The sequence below is a fragment of the Castor canadensis genome, chromosome 6 (assembly GCF_047511655.1).
Source record: "Castor canadensis chromosome 6, mCasCan1.hap1v2, whole genome shotgun sequence".
In the NCBI taxonomy this organism is placed as follows: domain Eukaryota; kingdom Metazoa; phylum Chordata; class Mammalia; order Rodentia; family Castoridae; genus Castor; species Castor canadensis.
Window position 1 is genome coordinate 65,791,439 of NC_133391.1, and position 22,648 is coordinate 65,814,086.

General features: G+C 40.2%; 1 protein-coding gene across 2 annotated transcripts in view; it reads left to right on the top strand.

The window, feature by feature from the left end:
- The first annotated feature begins 2,577 nt into the window (after positions 1–2,577).
- The window catches only part of Slc12a2 (solute carrier family 12 member 2), a 93,861-nt gene continuing 73,790 nt past the window's right edge, over positions 2,578–22,648 (top strand). For both annotated transcript variants that reach the window (XM_074076620.1, XM_074076621.1), the window contains exon 1: positions 2,578–3,291. In XM_074076620.1, coding sequence (XP_073932721.1) covers positions 2,593–3,291 — 699 coding nt within the window. In that variant the 5' untranslated portion in view covers positions 2,578–2,592. The remainder of the gene's footprint in view (positions 3,292–22,648) is intronic.

Sequence of the window (22,648 nt, forward strand, 5' to 3'; positions counted from 1 at the left end):
ATGGACTGAATAGTGTCACCAAAAATTTCAGACATTGAAGCCCTAATCCCCCATCTGACTGCACTGGAGGTAACCCTTTTAAAGAGGTGACCTTAAGGTTAAATGAAGTCTTAAGAGTGGAATCCTGATCCAGTAGAGCTGGTGCCCCTTTTCTCTTTCCACTATGTAAGACCACACCGAAAAGGTGTCTGCAAGCCAGAAAGAGCCCTTATTTGAATCCCACAATGTTTGCACCCTGGTCTTGGACCTTCCAGTCTCAAAACTGTGAGAAAGTCAATTTGTGTTTAAGTCACCTAGTTTATGGCATTTTGTTATGGAAGCCTGAGCTGACTACATCATTCCACTCAGTGTAAATGTCAAGTATGTCCACTAGCAAAGAGGTCCTACCCTTCACCATTCTGGTCTATCATGTTCCACATCCCCCAACTCTCTGACCTAATTGTTTTTGATTCTTTCCATCTTTTAAGTAGTCCTCATCAAACTGGCCTACATGCAATTCCATGAACATGCTAAGCATGCTCCCATCTTTGGACCCTTGTTCTTCCTCTGTTTGGAACATTCTTTTCCAAAACATTTCCATCATTCCCTTCCACGCTCAGTATCATTCTTCTAAATGAGGGCGATAGCATTCTATGGCAAATTTACCACCCCATTTCACACATATCCCCCAGTTCCTTTTCCTAAGCACTCACAACTAGCATATAGGCTATGAGAGAAAGGACTGTGTTGCTCAAGGCTATACCCTGAGAACGCAGAGTAGCTCACAGCAGGTGCTTAGTATTTGTTCAGTTAATGTCGAATTTCAACAACCATGAATTAACTTAGTACTGAAAGGTACCACACAGACCAAGCACTAGGGCAGCAACTGCGCTGATAAAAGGACCACCGATTTTTCTTCTGATTTTCTGTTATTAGGGAAGTTCAAGAGGGCTTTAGAAACCCTAGCTACATGATCCAAGAGCTATTGGTTCTATCTCTATCTTTAAAACATAGATTACACAGATAATAAGATGAGGCGATAAGATGTCAAGGTCAAACAAGATCATAGCTGGCAAACTTTTTGAATTGTTTGCTTGGTTTTATTCATGTTCAGTTTCTGCAAACTATGAGGCTCTGTGATCATGCATAAAAGGTTCAAAAAAGATGGTGTTCATTGACACTAATGAAAATTCAAAATACATACAAAAAGCATAAATGAGATGACCAGAGGAAGCCATTTACTGCCATTCACCGTTTTACTTAGAGCTTCGGGTAGGCAGTAGGTTAAAAGTGGATTCTAACGTTAAGAAAAGTTGGAAATTAGTAGTAGTTCTGTCCATTTTACTGAAAATAGCCCTGCAAAGCAGAGTAAGTACCTTTCTGTTGGCCCTAAAACCATGGCATTCTTCACATCACAAACCAAGTAGAAACTTCTCCTAACTCGGCGGTTCCTTACTGCCATCGCTGCACTGTGATTGCTGAGCTTCCTAGGATCGGAGTCAGAAATTGCCTTCAAACAGTATCAGAGCTTAAGCTCCCTCTCCCCTTTAGACATCAGCTTTTAAAATAAAGGTGCGATCTCCAGGACGGACACACCCACTGCATCTCGGCGAAAGGCCAGCGTCTTATGCAAATCGAACTCGTCAGTCTGCGAGACAGCACCGCCCGCTCCCACCCCCGCCCCTCCGGGGTCTCAGGCCCCAGCACAAGTCGGGCGCCCCGGCGGCTCGGAGCCCGCGCAGGCCTCACGGCGCGCGCACCTCGCCCGCGCCTCCGGAAGCGCCCTCGCGCACAACAGGAAAGCGCCGAGCATCACTCGCAGGAAAGGCGCGGGCCCGGCCTCGGGTACCACGCGCCTGAGGGCAGGGGCCCAGACGCCCCGCAGCATCTCGCGAGATCTCGCCAGCTCAGCCCAAGTACTGCGAGCACAGAACTCCCCCCCACCCCACCCCCACCCCCCAACCAAAAAAAAAGCAAGAAGAGCCTTCGAAGCCGCCGCCGGCGTGCGCTGAACCCGCGGCCTGGGCTGCCGGTCCACTGACGCACCGCCCCGGGGCGTGGAGAAGAGAAGGCGGCTGGGACCCGCTCCTCTCCGCCGCAGAACGCGGCGGGGGAGGGAGGAGGGCGACGGAAGAGGAGGTAGCGGCGCGGAGAGCTTCCCGGCGACGGCGGTGAGGCGGCGTGCGGCCGTGCCTGCTCTTCAGACGCGGTGCTCGCGCAGCCGCAGGCGGGGCGGAGACGGGCGGAACGCGGGCAGCTGTCGCGCGGGGTCGCGCAGAAGCCCGGGAGGGCCGGGGTGCCCAGGGAGCGTCCGTCGCGCGCCACTGCGGGACCGCGGGTGGGCGGGCTGAGGGGCGGGAGAGCCGCCGGCCCCGCCTCCCGCGTGCGGCAGCCCGAGCGGCCGCCGCGGCCCCGCCGAGCCTTTAAACGGCGGGCCCGCCCCGCTCCGGCTACACTCGCGCGGTGCTCGGCCAGCTGGTGGCTTTCGTGCGGGTCGGGCGAGCGCCTCCCTCACCCGGCTCTGCAGCGGCGGCCCCCGCCGGCCCGGAGCGCGAAGGCGCGCACCGCGCAACGTTCGCCAGGCGCCGCAGGTCCGCCGAGGGTCGGGCGGCGATGGAGCCGGGGCCCACGGCGCCCTCCTCCGGCGCCCCGAGGCCGGCCGCCGCCGTGGTGGACCTGCCCGGCACGGCGATGCCCTCGGTGCCGGAGGATGCTGCGGCTGCGAGCCGGGGTGGCGGAGGCGGGGTCCGCGGCGAGGGCGCCGCGGCGGCCGGGGACGGACTGGGCAGACCTTTGGGGCCCACCCCGAGCCAGAGCCGCTTCCAGGTGGACCTGGTTTCCGAGAACGCCGGGCGGGCCGCGGCGGCGGCGGCGGCGGCGGCCGGAGCCGGGGCGGCGGGCGAGGAGACCCCCGCGGACGGTAAAGGCAGCGGCGAGAGCGGGTCGGCCAAGGGCAGCGAGGAAGCCAAGGGCCGTTTCCGCGTGAACTTCGTGGACCCGGCCGCCTCCTCGTCGGCCGATGACAGCCTGTCGGATGCGGCGGGAGTCGGAGGCGACGGGCCCAACGTGAGCTTCCAGAACGGCGGGGACACGGTGCTGAGCGACGGCAGCAGCCTGCACTCGGGCGGCGGCAGCGGGCACCACCCGCAGTACTACTACGACACCCACACCAACACCTACTACCTGCGCACCTTCGGCCACAACACCATGGACGCGGTGCCCAGGATCGACCACTACCGGCACACGGCCGCGCAGCTGGGCGAGAAGCTGCTCCGGCCCAGCCTGGCCGAGCTCCACGACGAGCTGGAAAAGGTGAGCGCCGCGACTCCCCCCTGCCCCGTGCCCCGTGCGCGCCGACCGCAGGATGTGCCGCCGGCCCCAGGGCGGCTGCGCTGCGGCAGCGGACGTACTCTCCGGGCTCAGCTGTCAAGTGTGGAATTGCAGTGCGTGTAACTTAAGCGCTGAGAAGTTTGCAGCGGGCCAGACTGGCTACGTGATGCACAGCCCTCCCCGTCCAGCTACGCGTCTCGCATACCCGGTTTCGCATCTGAGTTGCACGGTGTTCGCGGGACCCGAGAGGGCGTGGGGAGCAGGTTTAGGTGAGGACCTCCCTCGCGAGAGGGTGCAGAGTCCCCGTGCGCTGTGTCCCTTCTACCTTGTAATGCATGCCTTGCGTACGCCCACTAGGGAATCCCCTGAGTGGGAAGGCTGGAGTTTGAAGGAAAATCTTACTAGGCGTTGGTGGAATATGAATCATTAAAGCTCAGTGTTTTCGTTGCTATCTTGAATGTGCAGAGGGATCTAGAAATCTTAAATGTTGAGACATGCTATTCCTAAGTGACGGCCTAAGTCCATTTCGTGTAACGCAAACCTTTTGGGAGAGGGCTATAAATATTTTTTAAAAATTGACAGAGAGGAGCCTTTAAAAAAGAAGAAAAGAAGAATTGGTTTTTGTCTGGAGGGTGTCCAGGAAGACCTGGGGAAGTTGCACAAGCAGTTAGGCTTTGTGAACGGAGAATCATACGCACGCAATTATTGACTTCACTAATTCTGTTTTTTTATGGCCACATAAGGCTTCTTCAGAGTTCACAATCATTAATTTGAGATAACATTGATGCTTTTGAGACTCGATTAATGTTTAACTTTTTTATGACGCTTTTACAAATAAATCTAATTGTAATGACTATGTTATATTGATGGAATTTTGTGACTGCACAGTTGATACCATGTAGGTTGATATTTTAGTGTGGAAAAGTTTAAATCTAGTCAATATGTGATTTCTTTTTGGACATGATTATTTGAGCTCATGTAATCTCTTCATACGAGACTATCCTCAACCCAGTGTTTGATAAAGTAACATTCACAGCTTGGAATAAATGCATAGGTCCCAAGCCTTGCAGCTTTTTGATTGTTTAAAAGCCTGATATCATTTAGCTTTAGATAACACTACTCTTGTGTTACTCTTTGTGGTATTTTGTGATACCAGAAGCAAAACAGTTTCTAAAACATGTCTTTTATTCTTGCTTCTGTAGTTACTTTCAAATAACTTTTCTTTTTTCCAAAACTTCAAATTTTTGTAGACTAAAGTAGGAATGGCAGGAAAGAAATTTTCCTTTTCCTGGAGTATTTTTACTATTAAATATATTATACAAGTATATTTCAGATTTATTTCATCAAATCCAAGTAGTTTAGCAGTAAAGCAATCTGTATCTACCTGTGCAATTTAAATTAAAGGACATTATGTATCTTGAGTTTGAAAGTTTTTTGTGGTTTTTACTTTGGCAGTAGTAGGGTTTGAACTTGGGGCCTCACACTTGTTTGGCAGGCGCTCTACCTCTTGAGCCACTCCAACAGCCCTTTTTTATGTTGGGTATTTCCGAGAGATAGCGTTTTTGAAAACTATTTGCTCTATCTGGCTTAGAGCCATGATTCTTACCTCAGCCTCTTGAGTAGCTAGGGTTACACGTGTGAACCACTGATGCCCGGTTAGTTTTTGTTATTTTAAGTTCAATTCCGTCAGTAACAAAGCATTTCTAGTTCTCTAAGGCTTTAGGTTTATTTTGTGTGTGTATTTGTGTTTTTGGTTTTGATACTTTAATTCAGATCATCTAAATAACAGAACACTTGTTAGTGTATGATAGTTGAAGAAATCATCCAAACTCAGCCACAGCTACCTTGGCTTTCGGGGTCATTGTGCAGATTAGGAAAAAAGTGCAATGAAAATAAAGGTCCATGTTTAGTGCCTGGAAAAATAATAGTAGTTTAGTTATTATTTGGCTCTTATATTGGTCCTGCAGAAAGTAAATTCTAGGATTTCAAATTTACGTTCTCGTAGCTACATTATTAGAAGAATATAAGTATATAGGGTGTTAAATTCAGTCTCATTTGTGCAACAGGTAGTGTAATGAATTCTTTGTAGTTTTTTTCTACCTTCTATGTTTGTTTTCTGGTGGTACTTGGCTTTAAACTCAGGGACTTGCTGTGTTTGTTTTTGTGGTGGGATTTGAACTCAGGGACTTGCTAGGCAGGCACTCTATCACTTGAGCCATGCCCCTAGCCAGTTTTTTATTTATTTTTTTAAACCTTTTGTAGTGTGCGATAGACAGGCAGTCTACTACTGAGCCAAACTCTCAGGCTCCATTCAAATTCTTTATAGCTACCGGAAGAGGCTAATGAACTAACAGCCACATATTGAGGATAATTTTGCTTAGAATTTTAGCAGATGTATTAAAGAAATATCTGTGATGTTTAGTATAAAAAAGAGGGATAGGGAAGGGAGCGGTGATAACAGGTGTTGGCTAGATACCTAAAAAGTTGTTCCTTCCTCTGTAGATTGACAAAACCTCATGTTTTGTTTCTATCCTTTGGCAAATTACAATGTTTAGAATTTCTATGACATTTATTTCTAGCATTTGATTGTCATGTACTCTAGACTCACCATACGTCTAAGTCTGCTAGGAAAAAAGGAGGAAGATGAGTGCTCTAGGAACTTTTTAGGGAAAAGGACTGTATTGTATTTCCTCTTGAATTCCTTTCATTTCTCATCACTGTGACCTTTTAAAAGTATTTTGTTTAAATATCCAACTGTAGGGGAATAAATATCCTGGGTGCATCTTTCTGTATTATTTAGCAGTTCTAGGACCAAGACTCATGAACTCTCATTTATTTAATATGTATTGGAGAAAGGGGTATTTTAGATGTTGGCTACCTGCTGTGTCACTGTGGGATGATAGATGATGCAGTGATAGCAAAACAGATACTACCTTTACCCAGACAGACCTTAACCAAATGGTTGGATAAATAGCTAAGTTGTAAGCTATTTTTTTTTCAGTGCTTGAAAGAAGCGTTTGCTTGTGAGAATATAATTTTAATTGGGCATTGGAAAAGAATAAGTGTGACATTGATGTTGAGACCTGAATGATAAGTTGATAGGATGGAACAACATTCCAGGCCAAAGGAGCCCCAAATATGGAACTGCATATGTGAAGGTAGGTGAAAAAGAACATAAAAGAGGCCAATATATTTTACTGTTGTCCAAGATAGAAAAGATTGGAGGAGGGATAGATTTTGAGCAGTGAGGAGAAACAGTTCTGTAAGGTAGCTTGTAAGACATCATAGTCCAAGAGTTATTGAGAAGGGGAGGGCAAAAATACTACACTTGTAAGTATTATTTAGGGAGAGTGGGGTAGGCAGGAGTACAGAAAGAGTCTGGGATTGGACCTAGTGAACCATCTAAAGGTGTGTTAGAGATTGAGCTGCTAGACTAGAGAGCAGTGTCCAGAAAGGAGAGGAAAAGGGAAAGAAGGCAGGAACTAAGTAATGATTGGGTGGTACATGCTTATAATCCCAGCATTCCAAGTGCTTGAGGCAGGAAGAGGGTCAGAGGCCAGCCTGAGCTACATAGTGAGTTCCAGGCCATCATGGACTATATGGATTATAGAAAGAGACAAACCTGTCTCAAAAAAAGAAAAAGAAAAAAAAAAAAGGGGGCAGAAACTCCTCAAAGCTGATGGCAGGAATTGATTTTTTTTTTTAATTACTGCAAAAAAAATTAAAGTGGTTGTTTCTACTCCTACAGGAAGAAATAAAAAGTTCATCAATCGTTTTTGATGGACAGCTTGAACATGTATCATGGAAAGTATGATTATCAAATGTGGAAAAGTGCAGTGCTGGCTGAACAATCATACTAGCTCCTACTGGTTTACAGCATTATTGTTATTACTATTATTATATTTTAGTGCTGGAGATAGAACCCAGGGCTTTGCACATGCTAGGAAGAGTGCTCTACCACTGACCTAAACCCAAGCTCTAAAGCATTATTAAAGTTTCTTTTTTCCTTTGTTTCTGTAAGGGTAGCATCACCTAAACAGCTGTCCTTAGGCCAAGGTTTGGGAGCCTTTTATTTTTGCCTTTCTCATTAGTTAACAGGTAAAGGTACAAAGGAGGCAAGTATATTATCTTTCATGTCTCATTGAGCTTGTTCCATTTTCATTTAATTCCTAACAAATAGGACTTTTTGCACATTTTACTCATTATAAAATGGTCTCACAGAAACCAAGAGAAACTTTCATTGAAAGTAGTAGACTGTAATATGTATGTTTTTGATTAATGCTAGAGCATTGCATATCATATCTTTCTGCCTATCCACTAGACCTGCTCTAAGGTGGCAGGGATGTTGAGGGGGAGACTTCAGTTTCACCATCCCCTCACCACTTTGACCCTGAGAGTTGAGTGATTACAAAGCAAACAAAGGAGGAGGAGGAATACTTGTGATGATGTAATTACAGTTAATTTTACTGAGTCCTTCACTAGAATCTGAGCTTGTGTCTCCTTAATTTCTGTACAAATTAGTGTACAAATAAAAATGTATTCACTGAATGTATAGGGTAGACAGTTCTGTCACTTAACAAAGACTGAGTAAAACACTAAACAATTGTGGTATCACCTCTAACACTGAGCTGCTTCTCTGAATGGGTTGGTGTTTATCCTAGACCATAAATTTCACACTTTACTAATCCACTTCAGGATATAGCTTGATTCCTTGAATGTCATTCTGGAGAGAAATAAGAATAGATCGCATCTTGGGAGGTGTTTGGGAGTAGTTTCCAGGACTGAGTAAAAGTGGGGCCCTGAAAAGAAATAGTTGCATGTGACAGTCAAATTTGTCCTGTTTCAAGTTTAGCCAGGGACTCTTCCCTGCTAACTCCATGCCACTTTCCACTGTACATACTCTGTATGCATTCTCCATGTATACACCAACTACCTAAGTAGAAGGAAAAATAAAATTTGGGGATGTAAATGTGGCAAAAATCTGTACACTGCTAATCATAATTGACATCTTCTCTATGTATTTATATTCACAGCCACAGTCCTGTGAGTCTGGAACTTAAAGTACTAAAATTGAGTCTCTTAGTTCTTACATATTGAGTGTCTTTGCTTTCAATGACTTTTAATTCTACTTGTCATATATGGGAAGTCTCTAACACTAATCAAGTTGGTTCCATGCTGAAGTACGATGAATGTAAATTCAGTACTCATCAAATCCTACTGAGCTTCAACAATGGCACTGTTATAAGTGACGAAGATATAGTAGTGGTCAAAACAAAGTCACGGTTTCATTCTGATTGTAGGAAACAAACAAATAGGCATAGAACTGTGAAGAAAAAGGTGGCTAGATTAAGAAGGCTGTGGTGGCTCTTTTTTTAAGAGTAATTGGGGGTCTTTCTGAGAGGAGAACAGACTCTAGCAGAATGAGGGACCACTCCAGGCAAATAGGTAAAAAATGTTCTAGGTAGAGAAACTGCAGACAACCAGACTTTGAGATGGGAACATGCTTGTTATGATTGAAAGGACTAGGGAGGTCATTAAGACTGAAGTGATAAGACAAGGGCTCAGTAGTGTAAAACCTTATAGATCATGGTAAAAGACTTAGGGTTTTACTCTGAATGATACAGGGCACTGCAAAGTTTTGAGCACAGATTGGTGTGAAATGGCTTGAAAAATATGACTGACTGCCCCCCTGGAGCATATTCTGTAAGGGGGCAAGGGTGGAAGCTAGGACACCAGTTGGAAGCAAAGTCCTAAGGTGGTGTGATTGATAAAATGAGAGGTGTTCAGATACTGAAGAGTTTCAAAGGTAGAATTTTTGGGAATTGCTGATGGTTCGGATGAGGAGTGTATGGAAAGAGTAATGCCATGATTTTTCTCTTGTTGATATATTTGATGTTAATGGAGATTCGGAAGAGTGGGAAGAACTCTTCCATTTGGGAAGATTTGGGAGATGGACTCAATTGAGTTTTATTATACAAATTAGTTCTGCAACGGGACAAGTAGCTACTAGTTTGTTAACTAGAACTTAAGAAAACTGCTTTTTTTTGTTTTTGTTTTCTACTGGTTTGTTAATTAGAACTTAAGAAAACAGCCATTTTGTTGTTTTCATGACAGGGTTCTACCAAGGCTCGCCTTGAACTTGGGATCTTCCTGCCTCAGCCTTCCTAATGGTAGGCTTACCAGGCCTGTCTAATGGTGGTTGGCTCAACAAAGAGAGAGTATTGAAAATAACATCAGTCTTAAAGCAGTACTTTCCTTTTCTTTAGTGGCCTTGTCATTGTCACATAAATGATAAATCTAATAATACATTGTACTTTTTGCTTTGAACAGTCATGTTACAAAAACAGAAAGAAGAGCCTGTGTGTGTGTGTGTGTGTGTGTGTGTGTGTGTGTGTGTGTGTAGTTTTCATTCTTTAGTGATCTGTGTTTTCATTGCTTCCCTTCCTTGAGCACTTATAATGGAGGTCAACTGCCATCAAATTCTGGGTTGGTTTTATCTGAAAATGTTTTTATTTCACTTTGATGGATAGTTTTGTTGGATATCAATGTCTTTTTTTGACTAGATTTTCTTTTAGCCTTTTGAGTATTATGTTCCAGTGTCTTCTGTCTTTATTACTTCTGCTCAGAAGTCAGCCAACTGTAGAGGATGTGTTACTTTTCTGTTTCAAGGTTTTCTCATGAACTTTGGCTTTCAGCAGTTTGTGCTTAGGGATGTTTTTCTTTGTGTGTATCCTTTTTAGATTTAAGGTTCTTATATATGTGAGTTAATGCTTTACAATGTTTCTGTCTTCTGCCATTTCCATTCTGCTATTAAGTCCATGTAGTGACTTTTTCATTTCAATTATTGTGATCTTTAAAAATGTATTCCGGTCTAGAATTTCTAATTTTTAAAATGAGCTCTCATTTCACTGTTGAGATACTATCTCTGCTACTCATTGGTGATTATATTTATCTTAGACTTTTGAACATGCTAATTATTTTGAAGTCTTTGTGTCCTAAATGTGGTATCTGGGCCCACTGGAGTTAATTTCTAATTTGTATCTGTTGTTTTTCTTCTCTTGTCTTTTTTCCATTCATCATGGATTCTTTTCCTTGCATATATAGTTGAACTCAGGGATTTAAGTCCTGGACATTCCATTTAATAGTTGTATGATCTTCAGGAAAAGGACTTGCTACCTCTGATTCTCTGTTCCTTTATTTAAAATAGGAAAGATGATATGCATAGTGAGAATATTATCTGTTCATGTGAGAAGTACATGAAGTGGTGAATGAATACCATCTATCAAGTGTATAATAAATGAAGCTTTGTTATGTGGATTTGCATGCACATTGCTTTTCCAGTGTTTACCCATTGTGATGCTGCTACTTACATGGTTCTCTATATCTTCCCCAACTTTTGGTTATTTTTAAAATAAGACAATTTGAAATTTAAACCACACAGTAATACTATTACTTGATACTGAAAGGTGTACATTTTCTAGTAACTTCAGTTAGAATGTTTCAAGGTTCTAGTTTGTTGACATTAGCAAGTTGTGTTGGATTTGAAGCAATGCATAAAGTTATGCTATTCCTAATGCAAACTCTCAGAACTCAGTCTTGAATAGTTAGTAAAGAACATGATGGGCTAGTTAGAGGACTGCATTTTTTGACTTGGATCAGCAGTTCTGACTTGATTCATTGTAAAGTCACATGGTTACACCATCCACTTTTATCTGTGGTACTTGAGTTTTAAGCTTTGCATTAATGCCACTGGATATTAATAGAGCATTGTTAACCAGAGCAGATTGGATTCCTGCAAAACAATACTTTGTTTTGAAAGAGTAGTCTGTATGGGGAGCATTACACTGAATACACCAATCACCGACAGCACGGATAGGAAATGTTGGTGGCTTTGGGATGATATAATTGGCTAGTACTTGATAAAACTTTTTAGTTGCTAAATCAGCTACGTTTCAGAATATTTAACACTTTGACTTACCTTAGGATTAAGCAGATGCTGTTAAACAGTATGAGAAATTTTGATATTTTAAGTATGTTTATTAATATTTTAGTCCAAAAGTTTATTTCTAGATAAGCTTTTTGGTGAACTGTAACTTTTTTTTTTTCAATACTGGAGGTTGAACTCAGGGCTTTGTGCTTTCTAGGCAAGTGCTCTACCACTTGCACCACACCCCCAAGCCCAAACTTTTAATGTTTTTGACATTTTATTTGGGGCTGATTTAAATCAACAATAAACTGCTTGCAAACAAACTAATACCTTTTTGTATATTAACAGCTCTCTGAAATAGAGCTTTCTACTCTTCTCAATATTATAACAATGCTGGGCCCAGAAGTTTTGCTTCTCAGACATGCAATCTAGCATTAATGTAGGTGGTCCTGCTGTAAAGTGCCTGTTATTTGCCACAAGTGAAATGGGGCAGGAAAGAATTTGTCTTTTATTAAGTGAATTTTTAGTGCCAGAAAAGCTGTGAAATATTTCTAATAGTGTGATTATTGGTCTTCAAAGCCACATGTTTTGCATGATACCCAATGACTTAACTGATGGTGTGTGATAAATCCTTTGTCACCACCATGCAAGATGGTGACATAATATTTGTTTGTGAAGGTCAGTGCTTTTGTCTTATTCTTACAGAGGCAATCTTGTTTTTGTTGTTGTTGGCTGTACTGGGGCTTAAACTCAGGGTCTTATTCTAACTATGCAGAAACTCTGCCACTTGAGCCACTGCTCCAGCCTAAGAGGTGATCTTAAACTCTGCCAATATAAATTTTAAGAAGATATGTAAGATTCTAGATTAAATGATGTTTCGTAGTATTTGTTTAGTAGTATTTTTGGTGCATGTATTTTTGTCATGTATGCTTGACAAGTGCTCCACCACTGAGCAACATCCTCAGCCAGACCTTGCAGTATTTTATTTTTTCAGCAACTAGTTTTAAGCTTACAACATGGTCATTGCAACAATAGATCATTTATTTGTTGTTTATAGTAATAGCCAAAGTTTATTGCCCTCTTTCTTACTCTGTTCATGTCAGGCAATGTGCTAAGAATTTTAACACCTTTTCTCTCTTAATCTTTTAACAGTCTTAATTGTTGAATATAAAAGAACATGTGTGTAAATGCATATCTTAAGTTATACCTTAAGTGGAAACCAATGTAATCACCACACAAACCAAGAAACAGAACATTGCTAACAACCCAGAAGTCCTTCGTATATACAATTTCTAGTTTTCCCACAAAATAGCCACTGCCCAGACATAACGGTGATCACTTCTTTGGGTTTCAATTTTTTTTTCTTTTTTTTTTTTTGGTGGTACTGGAGTTTGGACTTGGGACCTCATGCTTGCTAGGCATGCACTGTACAACTTGAGCTACTCCACCACCCCCCTTTTGTGTTGAGTATTTTCAAGTTAGGGTCTCACAAACTATTTACCTGGGCTGGCTTTCAACTACCATCCTCCTGATCTCTGCCCCCTGAGTAGCAAGGATTGTAGGTATAAGCCACCAGTGCCTAGCTTGGGTCTTGGTTTTTTAAAAAAAAAAAAAAAAAGTGGTTTTGTCCCTTTTATGTGTTCCTGAAGACTTTCTTTTCTGCATTGAAACTTCATGTAAATTGAATCATACAGTATATTTTTAACTTTTATTTTTTTTGAGATGAAGTTTTGCTATGTTGCCTAGTGAATTTACGGGCTCACATAATCCTCCTGTGTTAGCCTCTGGAGTAGCTAGGATTATGGGTATATGCCACCACACCTGGCAATCTGTTACTTGCTCCTAGATTATGACACTCATTTGTACTGTAATTGTAATTCATTTGCATTGCTATTTATTTTCCATTGTATGAGCACACTGTAATTTCTTCCTTCTTAGTTATGGGTGTTTAGATTGTTTCTAGTTTGGGGAAGTTTTAAAATATGAATGTTTTTTATGCGTATATCTTCTTAGATGTGTATTTCTAGGAATATGCCTACCAGTAGAATTGGTGGGTTAAAGTATTTGCATCTTTTTTGTTGTTGTTCTTTGTTTGACGTAGGGTCTTGAAATGTAGCCGAGGCTGGCCTCAAACTCAAGATCCTCTTGCCTCAGTCTTCTGAGTACTGGGGTAACAGGTGTGTGTATAGCTTCTGAACTTGGCCAGCTGATATTCCCACCAGTAGTGTGTGAAAGTTTTGGTGTTGTATATAATCATCATACTTTCTCACTTTGTCTTTTGAAACAATAAGGGGTAGGTAATTTCACACCTGTTTCACAGATGTGGAAACTGAGGATTGTAGGTATTAAATCATATGGCTAGTTAGTAGCAGAGCTGGGATTTCAAATTAGATCTGACCTGGGAGCTGACAGTTTTCATTTCACTCTATTATTTCAGGGTGTCATTTAGAGCAAAGAGATTACCATAAAAGCTCAATATCCATTTACTGTGTCTTTGATAAAAATGATAGGAAAGATCTGTGCTGTTTCAGACCTTTCATTTTAACATGTATCAAAAGAGTGGAGGTGAGTGCATAAGATAATATAAAACCAAGTACTGTGATTGTGATGTGTGGCATGACGGAAATAAAAGGGACACTAATAAACAACTGTATGTTGTGTAGTCTGGGAAGGAGGAGGTGACATTTAAGCTAAGACTTAAAGGATGAGAAGAAGCCGGCCATCTTCAAAGTATATTATAGACACAGGAAAGAGGAAGCCAAAAGTACGTTGGGAGAAAGTAGTTTAAAACCAATATTTTAGCAAAAAGCTAAAATTATATCAAATTAAGTATTTTAGCTAGAATTCCAAGTAATTTTATACCTTAAAGGTAAGGAGTTTGAGAGAGGTAAAAAGTTTGAAGGAAAATCAATAGAAATAGGGAATCTATTTAGAAAAATACAGGAACTTCACTTTTATAACAGTCTGACTAATGTTTCTCTTTTCTTTAATCAAGTCAAGTGGATTGAAAACCCAGAGAATACTTTGCGGATAATCAATTTATCAAGCCTTCCTCAAAAAGCATGGTGTACAGTTGGGCCCAGGGGTTGAGAGGCTGCAAAGGGAAAGTATATAAAGCAAGAAAAACCTAGTTTAGGTTAAAAGGAGATGCTAGCTAGAGCAGCTATTGAGGATTTTTGACAGAAAAAGAAAACCTGTATGTCACTGAATGATTGACCTATTTTACCTGTGTTTTCTATCCAGTGACCTTAAGTGAATTTCCAGAGTTAAATAATGCACTTAACTGTATTTCACATTTAAACATTTTATATGTCTTCTGATATGTCTCGACATTATAGCAATTCATTTTCCTCCACAGATAGTATTGTGTGTATAGGATAAAGGGTTTTATAGACACAGTATACCGAAAGGGTCCTTCCTTAAAAGTAAGTTAAAAAATCTTCCATGATGCCATCCAGTAGTAGAATTTCTGCTATTGCTTTTATGAGGACCATCTTACAAGCCTATTACTTACGTAGATTTGGAAAGAAAGAAATGAGGGAAAGATGAAGAAAGGTTAGAGCAAAAATAGCCAAGGATTGGTAAATTTGAGTAGGATAGTTTCCTGAGTTGGATAATTTACATATCTTGTCACCGTGCCCGAAGAAAATAATGTAATTTACCTTGACTCACTGTAATTTGTGGAGGTCTACCATTTAAAAGATTATCTGCTGTGCCACATTAATAGCTTCATGATTTCAGGTTAAGGTAACTTCTCAAAATGTTTCATCATATGTGAAGTGGGGATAATAACATCTGCCGCTCAGTGATATGCCAGTTCAGGGTAATGGGATGAGAAAGCACTTAGGGATGTGTTCTGACCCATAGTAGGCTTTCGGTAACTGGTAGCTACTGTTAAAGCCAGGTCATGGGTAACCACCTAGATTATATAGAATACATTGTGTAAGAAGTTTTTTTTTTTTTTTTTTTTTGTCTTGAGCCACACCTCCAGTCCATTTTGCTTTGGTTTAATTTGGAGACGATGGGGTCTTCTGAACCATTTGCCTGGGCCAGTCTGAAACTGTGATCCTCCTGATTGCAGCCTCCCCAGTAGCTAGGATTATAGACATGAGCCACTATTGCCCATCTGTAAGAAATTTCTTGTTTCTCAAAGGCAGAACAGCTACTATTTATTTGTATCTTGCAGTTGTTACTTAGGACAAAATAATCTGGTATTTATCGTAGTAAATACAATTTGACGGGTTGGATTCTATGCCCGAGTTCACCCTACCCCAAATATAAGAAGTCAAGTTCTCCAAACTAAAAGTCATTTCTTATCCAGAATTGAACTCTTTTAAGAGTAATTGGAAAAAGCACTGGAGGTATGGCTTAAGTGATAGAGCACCTGCCTACCAATCATTGAAGCCCTGAGTTCGAATTCTATACCTCGAAAGAAAGATGGAGAGAGAAAAAGAAAGGGTAATAGGAAAAAAAAAACCCCATTGTGTCCCATGTTGTTTGTGTAAGTACAGGAAATATTAAAGGAATATCTCAATCAGATGAAAATAAATGTATTTAATAGGGAAGGTAGCTTGTTAACACTGCTAAGTAGGCTTTTCCGTCTTGTTTTTCAGATATTTTCATTTGGGGTAGAATTTAAAACTTAATTGCTGGGAAGATTTATTGTTCTGGTTTTATTTATGTGTGATTTTGTTTAATGTTGGACTTGTGAGTTTTTAGTGGCTTACAGTTACCAGAAGTTTTTAGCATTTAGATGATATGGACTGCTAGAATATTTTGAAACTGAGTAACCTGAATAAAGGTCAGCAATTTCGTATCTTTTAACTTGTCTGTATTCTCTGCCATAGCTACTACTCTGTACATAGTACCATCTTCTGAATAAATAATTATTAATTGAATAAAAGCTTTATACTGGCCTACTATCCCTCCCTCCCTCCATTCTTTCTCTGTTCGTGTTTATTTCTTGATACTTCAGGTTATCTGTAAGATTTGATTTTCCATGTGAAAATGTTTATAACTGTGACTGGGCTCAAAATTTTTATTTCACAGATCAAACTTTGAGAAATTGAAGGCTAGTTCCTTAGCCTTCAATTTGCAGAATAAGTGAATGTTTGATACTTTTTATTACAGTGGGAAAGCAGCAGCTAGATGCTTTACAGTGCATATAATTTTGTCTTAATGGAAAATTTAACTCTCTTGCCCAGCTTTCTTCCTTTTCATCTTTCTTCATCTTTAATAAATAATCCTTTTTGATAAATGACTACCTTTTATGGCTTTCCTATTAACTGTAACTTTGTTTATCAGTGTAAGAATCACTTTCTGTGATTTAGTTGATGCTAAAAGCAAATTTTGTGGTCCTTTTTTTTTTTTTTTTCATTTTTCTTTTATTATTCATATGTGCATACAAGGCTTGGTTCATTTCTCCCCCCTGCCCCCACCCCCTCCCTTACCTCCCACTCCACCCCCTCTTGCTCCCCCCCCTCAATACCCAGCAGAAACTATTTTGCCCTTATCTCTAATTTTGTTGTAGAGAGAGTATAAGCAATAATAGGAAGGAACAAGGGGTTTTGCTGGTTGAGATAAGGATAGCTATACAGGGCATTGACTCAACATTGATTTCCTGTGCGTGGGTGTTACCTTCTAGGTTAATTCTTTTTGATCTAACCTTTTCTCTAGTACCTGTTCCCCTTTTCCTATTGGCCTCAGTTGCTTTAAGGTATCTGCTTTAGTTTCTCTGCGTTAAGGGCAACAAATGCTAGCTAGTTTTTTAGGTGTCTTACCTATCCTCACCCCTCCCTTGTGTGCTCTCGCTTTTATCATGTGCTCATAGTCCAATCCCCTTGATCTAATGTCCACATATGAGGGAGAACATACGATTTTTGGTTTTTTGAGCCAGGCTAACCTCACTCAGAATGATGTTCTCCAATTCCATCCATTTACCAGCGAATGATAACATTTCGTTCTTCTTCATGGCTGCATAAAATTCCATTGTGTATAGATACCACATTTTCTTAATCCATTCATCAGTGCTGGGGCATCTTGGCTGTTTCCATAACTTGGCTATTGTGAATAGTGCCGCAATAAACATGGATGTGCAGGTGCCTCTGGAGTAACAGTCTTTTGGGTATATCCCCAAGAGTGGTATTGCTGGATCAAATGGTAGATCAATGTCCAGCTTTTTAAGTAGCCTCCAAATTTTTTTCCAGAGTGGTTGTACTAGTCTACATTCCCATCAACAGTGTAAGAGGGTTCCTTTTTCCCCGCATCCTCACCAACACCTGTTGTTGGTGGTGTTGCTGATGATGGCTGTTCTAACAGGGGTGAGGTGGAATCTTAGTGTGGTTTTAATTTGCATTTCCTTTATTGCTAGAGATGGTGAGCATTTTTTCATGTGTTTTCTGGCCATTTGAATTTCTTCTTTTGAGAAAGTTCTGTTTAGTTCACATGCCCATTTCTTTATTGGTTCATTAGTTTTGGGAGAATTTAGTTTTTTAAGTTCCCTGTATATTCTGGTTATCAGTCCTTTGTCTGATGTATAATTGGCAAATATTTTCTCCCACTCTGTGGGTGTTCTCTTCAGTTTAGAGACCATTTCTTTTGATGAACAGAAGCTTTTTAGTTTTATGAGGTCCCATTTATCTATGCTATCTCTTAGTTGCTGTGCTGTTGGGGTTTCATTGAGAAAGTTCTTGCCTATACCTCCTAACTCCAGAGTATTTCCTACTCTTTCTTGTATCAACTTAAGAGTTTGGGGTCTGATATTAAGATCCTTGATCCATTTTGAGTTAATCTTGGTGTAGGGTGATATACATGGATCTAGTTTCAGTTTTTTTGCAGACTGCTAACCAGTTTTCCCAGCAGTTTTTGTTGAAGAGGCTGCTATTTCTCCATCGTATATTTTTAGCTCCTTTGTCAAAGATAAGTTGCTCATAGTTGTGTGGCTTCATATCTGGATCCTCTATTCTGTTCCACTTGTCTTCATGTCTGTTTTTGTGCCAGTACCATGCTGTTTTTATTGTTACTGCTTTGTAATATAGTTTGAAGTCAGGTATTGTGATACCTCCTGCATTGTTCTTTTGACTGAGTATTGCCTTGGCTATTCGTGGCCTCTTGTGTTTCCATATAAATTTCACAGTAGATTTTTCAGTCTCTTTAATGAATGTCATTGGAATTTTGATGGGAATTGCATTAAACATGTAGATTACTTTTGGGAGTATAGACATTTTTACTATGTTGATTCTACCAATCCATGAGCATGGGAGATCTCTCCACTTTCTATAGTCTTCCTCAATCTCTTTCTTCAGAAGTGTATAGTTTTCCTTGTAGAGGTCTTTCACATCTTTTGTTAGGTTTACACCTAGGTATTTGATTTTTTTTGAGGCTATTGTAAATGGAATTGTTTTCATACATTCTTTTTCCGTTTGCTCATTGTTAGTGTATAGAAATGCTAATGATTTTTCTATGTTGATTTTATATCCTGCTACTTTGCTATAGCTATTGATGATGTCTAGAAGCTTCTGAGTAGAGTTTTTTGGGTCTTTAAGGTATAGGATCATGTCGTCTGCAAATAGGGATATTTTGACAGTTTCTTTACCTATTTGTATTCCTTTTATTCCTTCTTCTTGCCTAATTGCTCTGGCTAGGAATTCCAGTACTATGTTGAATAGGAGTGGAGATAGTGGGCATCCTTGTCTGGTTCCTGATTTTAGAGGGAATGGTTTTAATTTTTCTCCGTTAAGTATAATGCTGGCTGTAGGTTTGTCATATATAGCTTTTATAATGTTGAGGAACTTTCCTTCTATTCCTAGTTTTCTTAGAGCTTTTATCATGAAATGATGTTGGATCTTATCAAAGGCTTTTTCTGCATCTATTGAGATGATCAAGTGGTTTTTGTCTTTGCTTCTGTTAATGTGGTTTATTACGTTTATTGATTTTTGTATGTTGAACCACCCCTGCATCCCTGGGATGAAGCCTACCTGGTCGTGGTGAATAATCTTTTTGATGTGTTGCTGAATTCGATTTGCCATTATTTTGTTGAGGATTTTTGCATCAATGTTCATTAAGGAGATTGGCCTATAGTTCTCCTTTTTGGAGGTGTCTTTGCCTGGTTTTGGGATAAGTGTAATACTGGCTTCATAAAATGTGTTTGGCAGTTTTCCTTCCCTTTCTATTTCATGGAACAGTTTAAGGAGGGTTGGTATCAGTTCTTCTTTAAAGGTCTGATAGAATTCAGCAGAGAATCCATCAGGTCCTGGACTTTTCTTTTTGGGGAGACTCTTGATTGCTGCTTCAATTTCATTTTGTGTTACAGGTCTATTCAGGTGATTAATTTCCTCTTGGTTCAGTTTTGGATGATCATATGTATCTAGAAATCTGTCCATTTCTTTTAGATTTTCAAATTTATTTGAATATAGGTTCTCAAAGTAGTCTCTGATGATTTCCTGGACTTCCATGGTGTTTATTGTTATCTCCCCTTTTGCATTCCTAATTCTACTAATTTGGGTTTTTTTCTCTCCTCATTTTAGTCAGGTTTGCCAGGGGTCTATCGATCTTGTTTATTTTTTCAGAGAACCAACTTTTTGTTTCATTGATTCTTTGTATGGTTTTTTGGGTTTCTATTTTGTTGATTTCAGCTCTTATTTTTATTATTTCTCTCCTTCTATTTGTTTTGGGATTTGCTTGTTCTTGTTTTTCTAGGAGTTTGAGATGTATCATTAGGTCATTGATTTGGGATCTTTCAGTCTTTTTAATATATGCACTCATAGCTATAAACTTTCCTGTCAGGACTGCCTTAGCTGTGTCCCATAGGTTCCTTTAGGTTGTGTTCTCATTTTCATTGACTTCCAGGAACTTTTTAATTTCCTCTTTTATTTCATCAGTGATCCATTCTTCATTAAGTAATGAGTTATTTAGTTTCCAGCTGTTTGCATATTTTTTGTCTTTACTTTTGTTGGTGAGTTCTTCTTTTACTGCATTGTGATCAGATAGTATGAATGGTATAATTTCTATTTTCTTATATTTGCTGAGACTTGCTTTGTGCCCTAGGATATGATCTATTTTGGAGAAGATTCCATGGGCTGCTGAGAAGAACGCATATTGTGTAGAAGTTGGATGAAATGTTCTGTAGACATCAACTAGGTCCATTTGATCTATTGCATATTTTAGATCTTGGATTTCTTTATTGATTTTTTGTTTGGATGACCTATCTATTGATGATAATGGAGTGTTAAAGTCTCCCACAACCACTGTGTTGGTGTTTATATATGCTTTTAGGTCTTTCAGGGTATGTTTGATGAAATTGGGTGCGTTGACATTGGGTACATACAGGTTGATAATTATTATTTCCTTTTGGTCTATTTCCCCTTTTATTAGTATGAAATGTCCTTCTTTATCTCGTTTGATCAATGTAGGTTTGAAGTCTACTTTGTCAGAGATAAGTATTGCTACTCCTGCTTGTTTTCGGGGGCCATTGGCTTGGTAAATCTTCTTCCAGCCTTTCATCCTAAGCATATGCTTTTTTCTGTCGGCGAGATGAGTCTCCTGTAAGCAACAAATTGTTGGATCTTCTTTTGTAATCCATTTTGTCAAACGGTGTCTTTTGATGGGTGAATTAAGTCCATTAACATTAAGCGTTAGTACTGATAGGTATGTGGTGATTCCTGCCATTTAGTTTTCTTAGTTGTTTGAAGGTTTGATTGTGTGTACCTAACTTGATGTTACTCTCTACTGTCTTGCTTTTTCTTATCCTGTGGTTTGGTGCTGCCTGCCTTTTCATGGTTAAGTTGGGTGTCACTTTCTGTGTGCAGGATCCCTTGCAGAATCTTTTGTAATGGTGGCTTTGTGGTCACATATTGTTTTAGTTTCTGCTTATCATGGAAGACTTTTATTGCTCCATCTATTTTGAATGATAGCTTTGCTGGGTAGAGTATCCTGGGGTTGAAGTTATTTTCATTCAGTGCCTGGAAGATCTCACCCCACGGTCTTCTTGCTTTTAATGTTTCTGTTGAGAAGTCTGCTGTTTTTTTTGATGGGTTTACCTTTGTATGTTACTTGTTTTTTCTCTCTTACAGCCTTCAATATTCTTTCCTTAGTTTCTGAACTAAGTTTAGTTGATGCTAAAAGCAAATTTTGTGGTCCTTAAATAAGTGGACCTTCATATAAAAGCAGGCATGCATCTAGTCCATAAAATATGATTAAGATTTAATACTATGTGTATTTCAGAGACTCAGTTGGGAGTACTAAAAGAAGAAGCGCCTACTGGTAAGAGAGTTACAGGTACAAACTGGCCCTGCCTTTTTTTAGTCTTCCCATATTGTGATGGTTCAGAGCTTCTCAACAGCTGCAAAAGAAGCAGAATTGACTGGTCACTGAGTGCATGTGCAGTGCTGGGGGAAGCCTCTGTCCTTGCTCTTATAGTCACCCAGTGGTATAACCTTGTTCTTGGTGAAGAGTGGCTAGGAATGGAAAAGCAGTGTCACCTAAGAACAACTTTTCCACTAATTTTTTTCAAATACATAGCCATAAAGTGAGTTACACTTACATTTCAAATGTGGCACTGGCAGTTAAATTTAAATTATGATTTTAGCTAACAGTCAAGAGCTAGAGCCTCAACCGCTTTACATGGCTGCCCTTTTACAAATTGATCTTTATTTAGAGAGCCCTGACGCCACAAGGGGATGGTATTGGTGGGTAGGGATTATCTGCATTTTGTAGATGAGGAAACAGATTCCTAGAGAGGAGGGACTGTACCTTGAAAGGTAAAGTAGAATGTTATTAAACAGGGCATGCATCCTTCCTTTGATGGGTTAAACATTTAATGGAGGCTGCTTTGTATAATGGAAAAATGTAATTTATGCCAGAAGAATTGCCTTTCAGCTTGAGCCTCTACTGAAAAAGTAGTAACTTTTAAGTGGGCTGGAAAGTACCTAGCATGGTGTTTGATAAAATGGGTTGATAAATTTTGTTTAATGAATGAATGAAAGGATGTGATTCTAGTTTGTGTCCAGAAACTGTTTTTGCAAATGCAGAATCTTCAAATAATAGAAGAGCATCAAAATTTGCTTTGGGCCTTTTTATGTATTAAATTTAGTTAAGGAATTAGAACATATCCCTGTTGAAAGGGTATAGATATTTGGGCATCTTTAAGTCTCTCTGGGAACAATATTGTGGCAACTTGGGGAGACCTAAGAGACATTTTACTCTTTGGTCTGTTGTGTGTGTGTGTGTGTGTATATACATATACATATATATGTGTACATGTATATACATATAATTATATAATATATACATGTATATATATATATATATATTTTTTTTTTGGTGGGACTGGGGTTTGAACTCAGGGCTTCATGCTTGCAAAGCACATACTCTACCACTAGAGCCACACCTCCAGTCTATTTTGCTCTGATTATT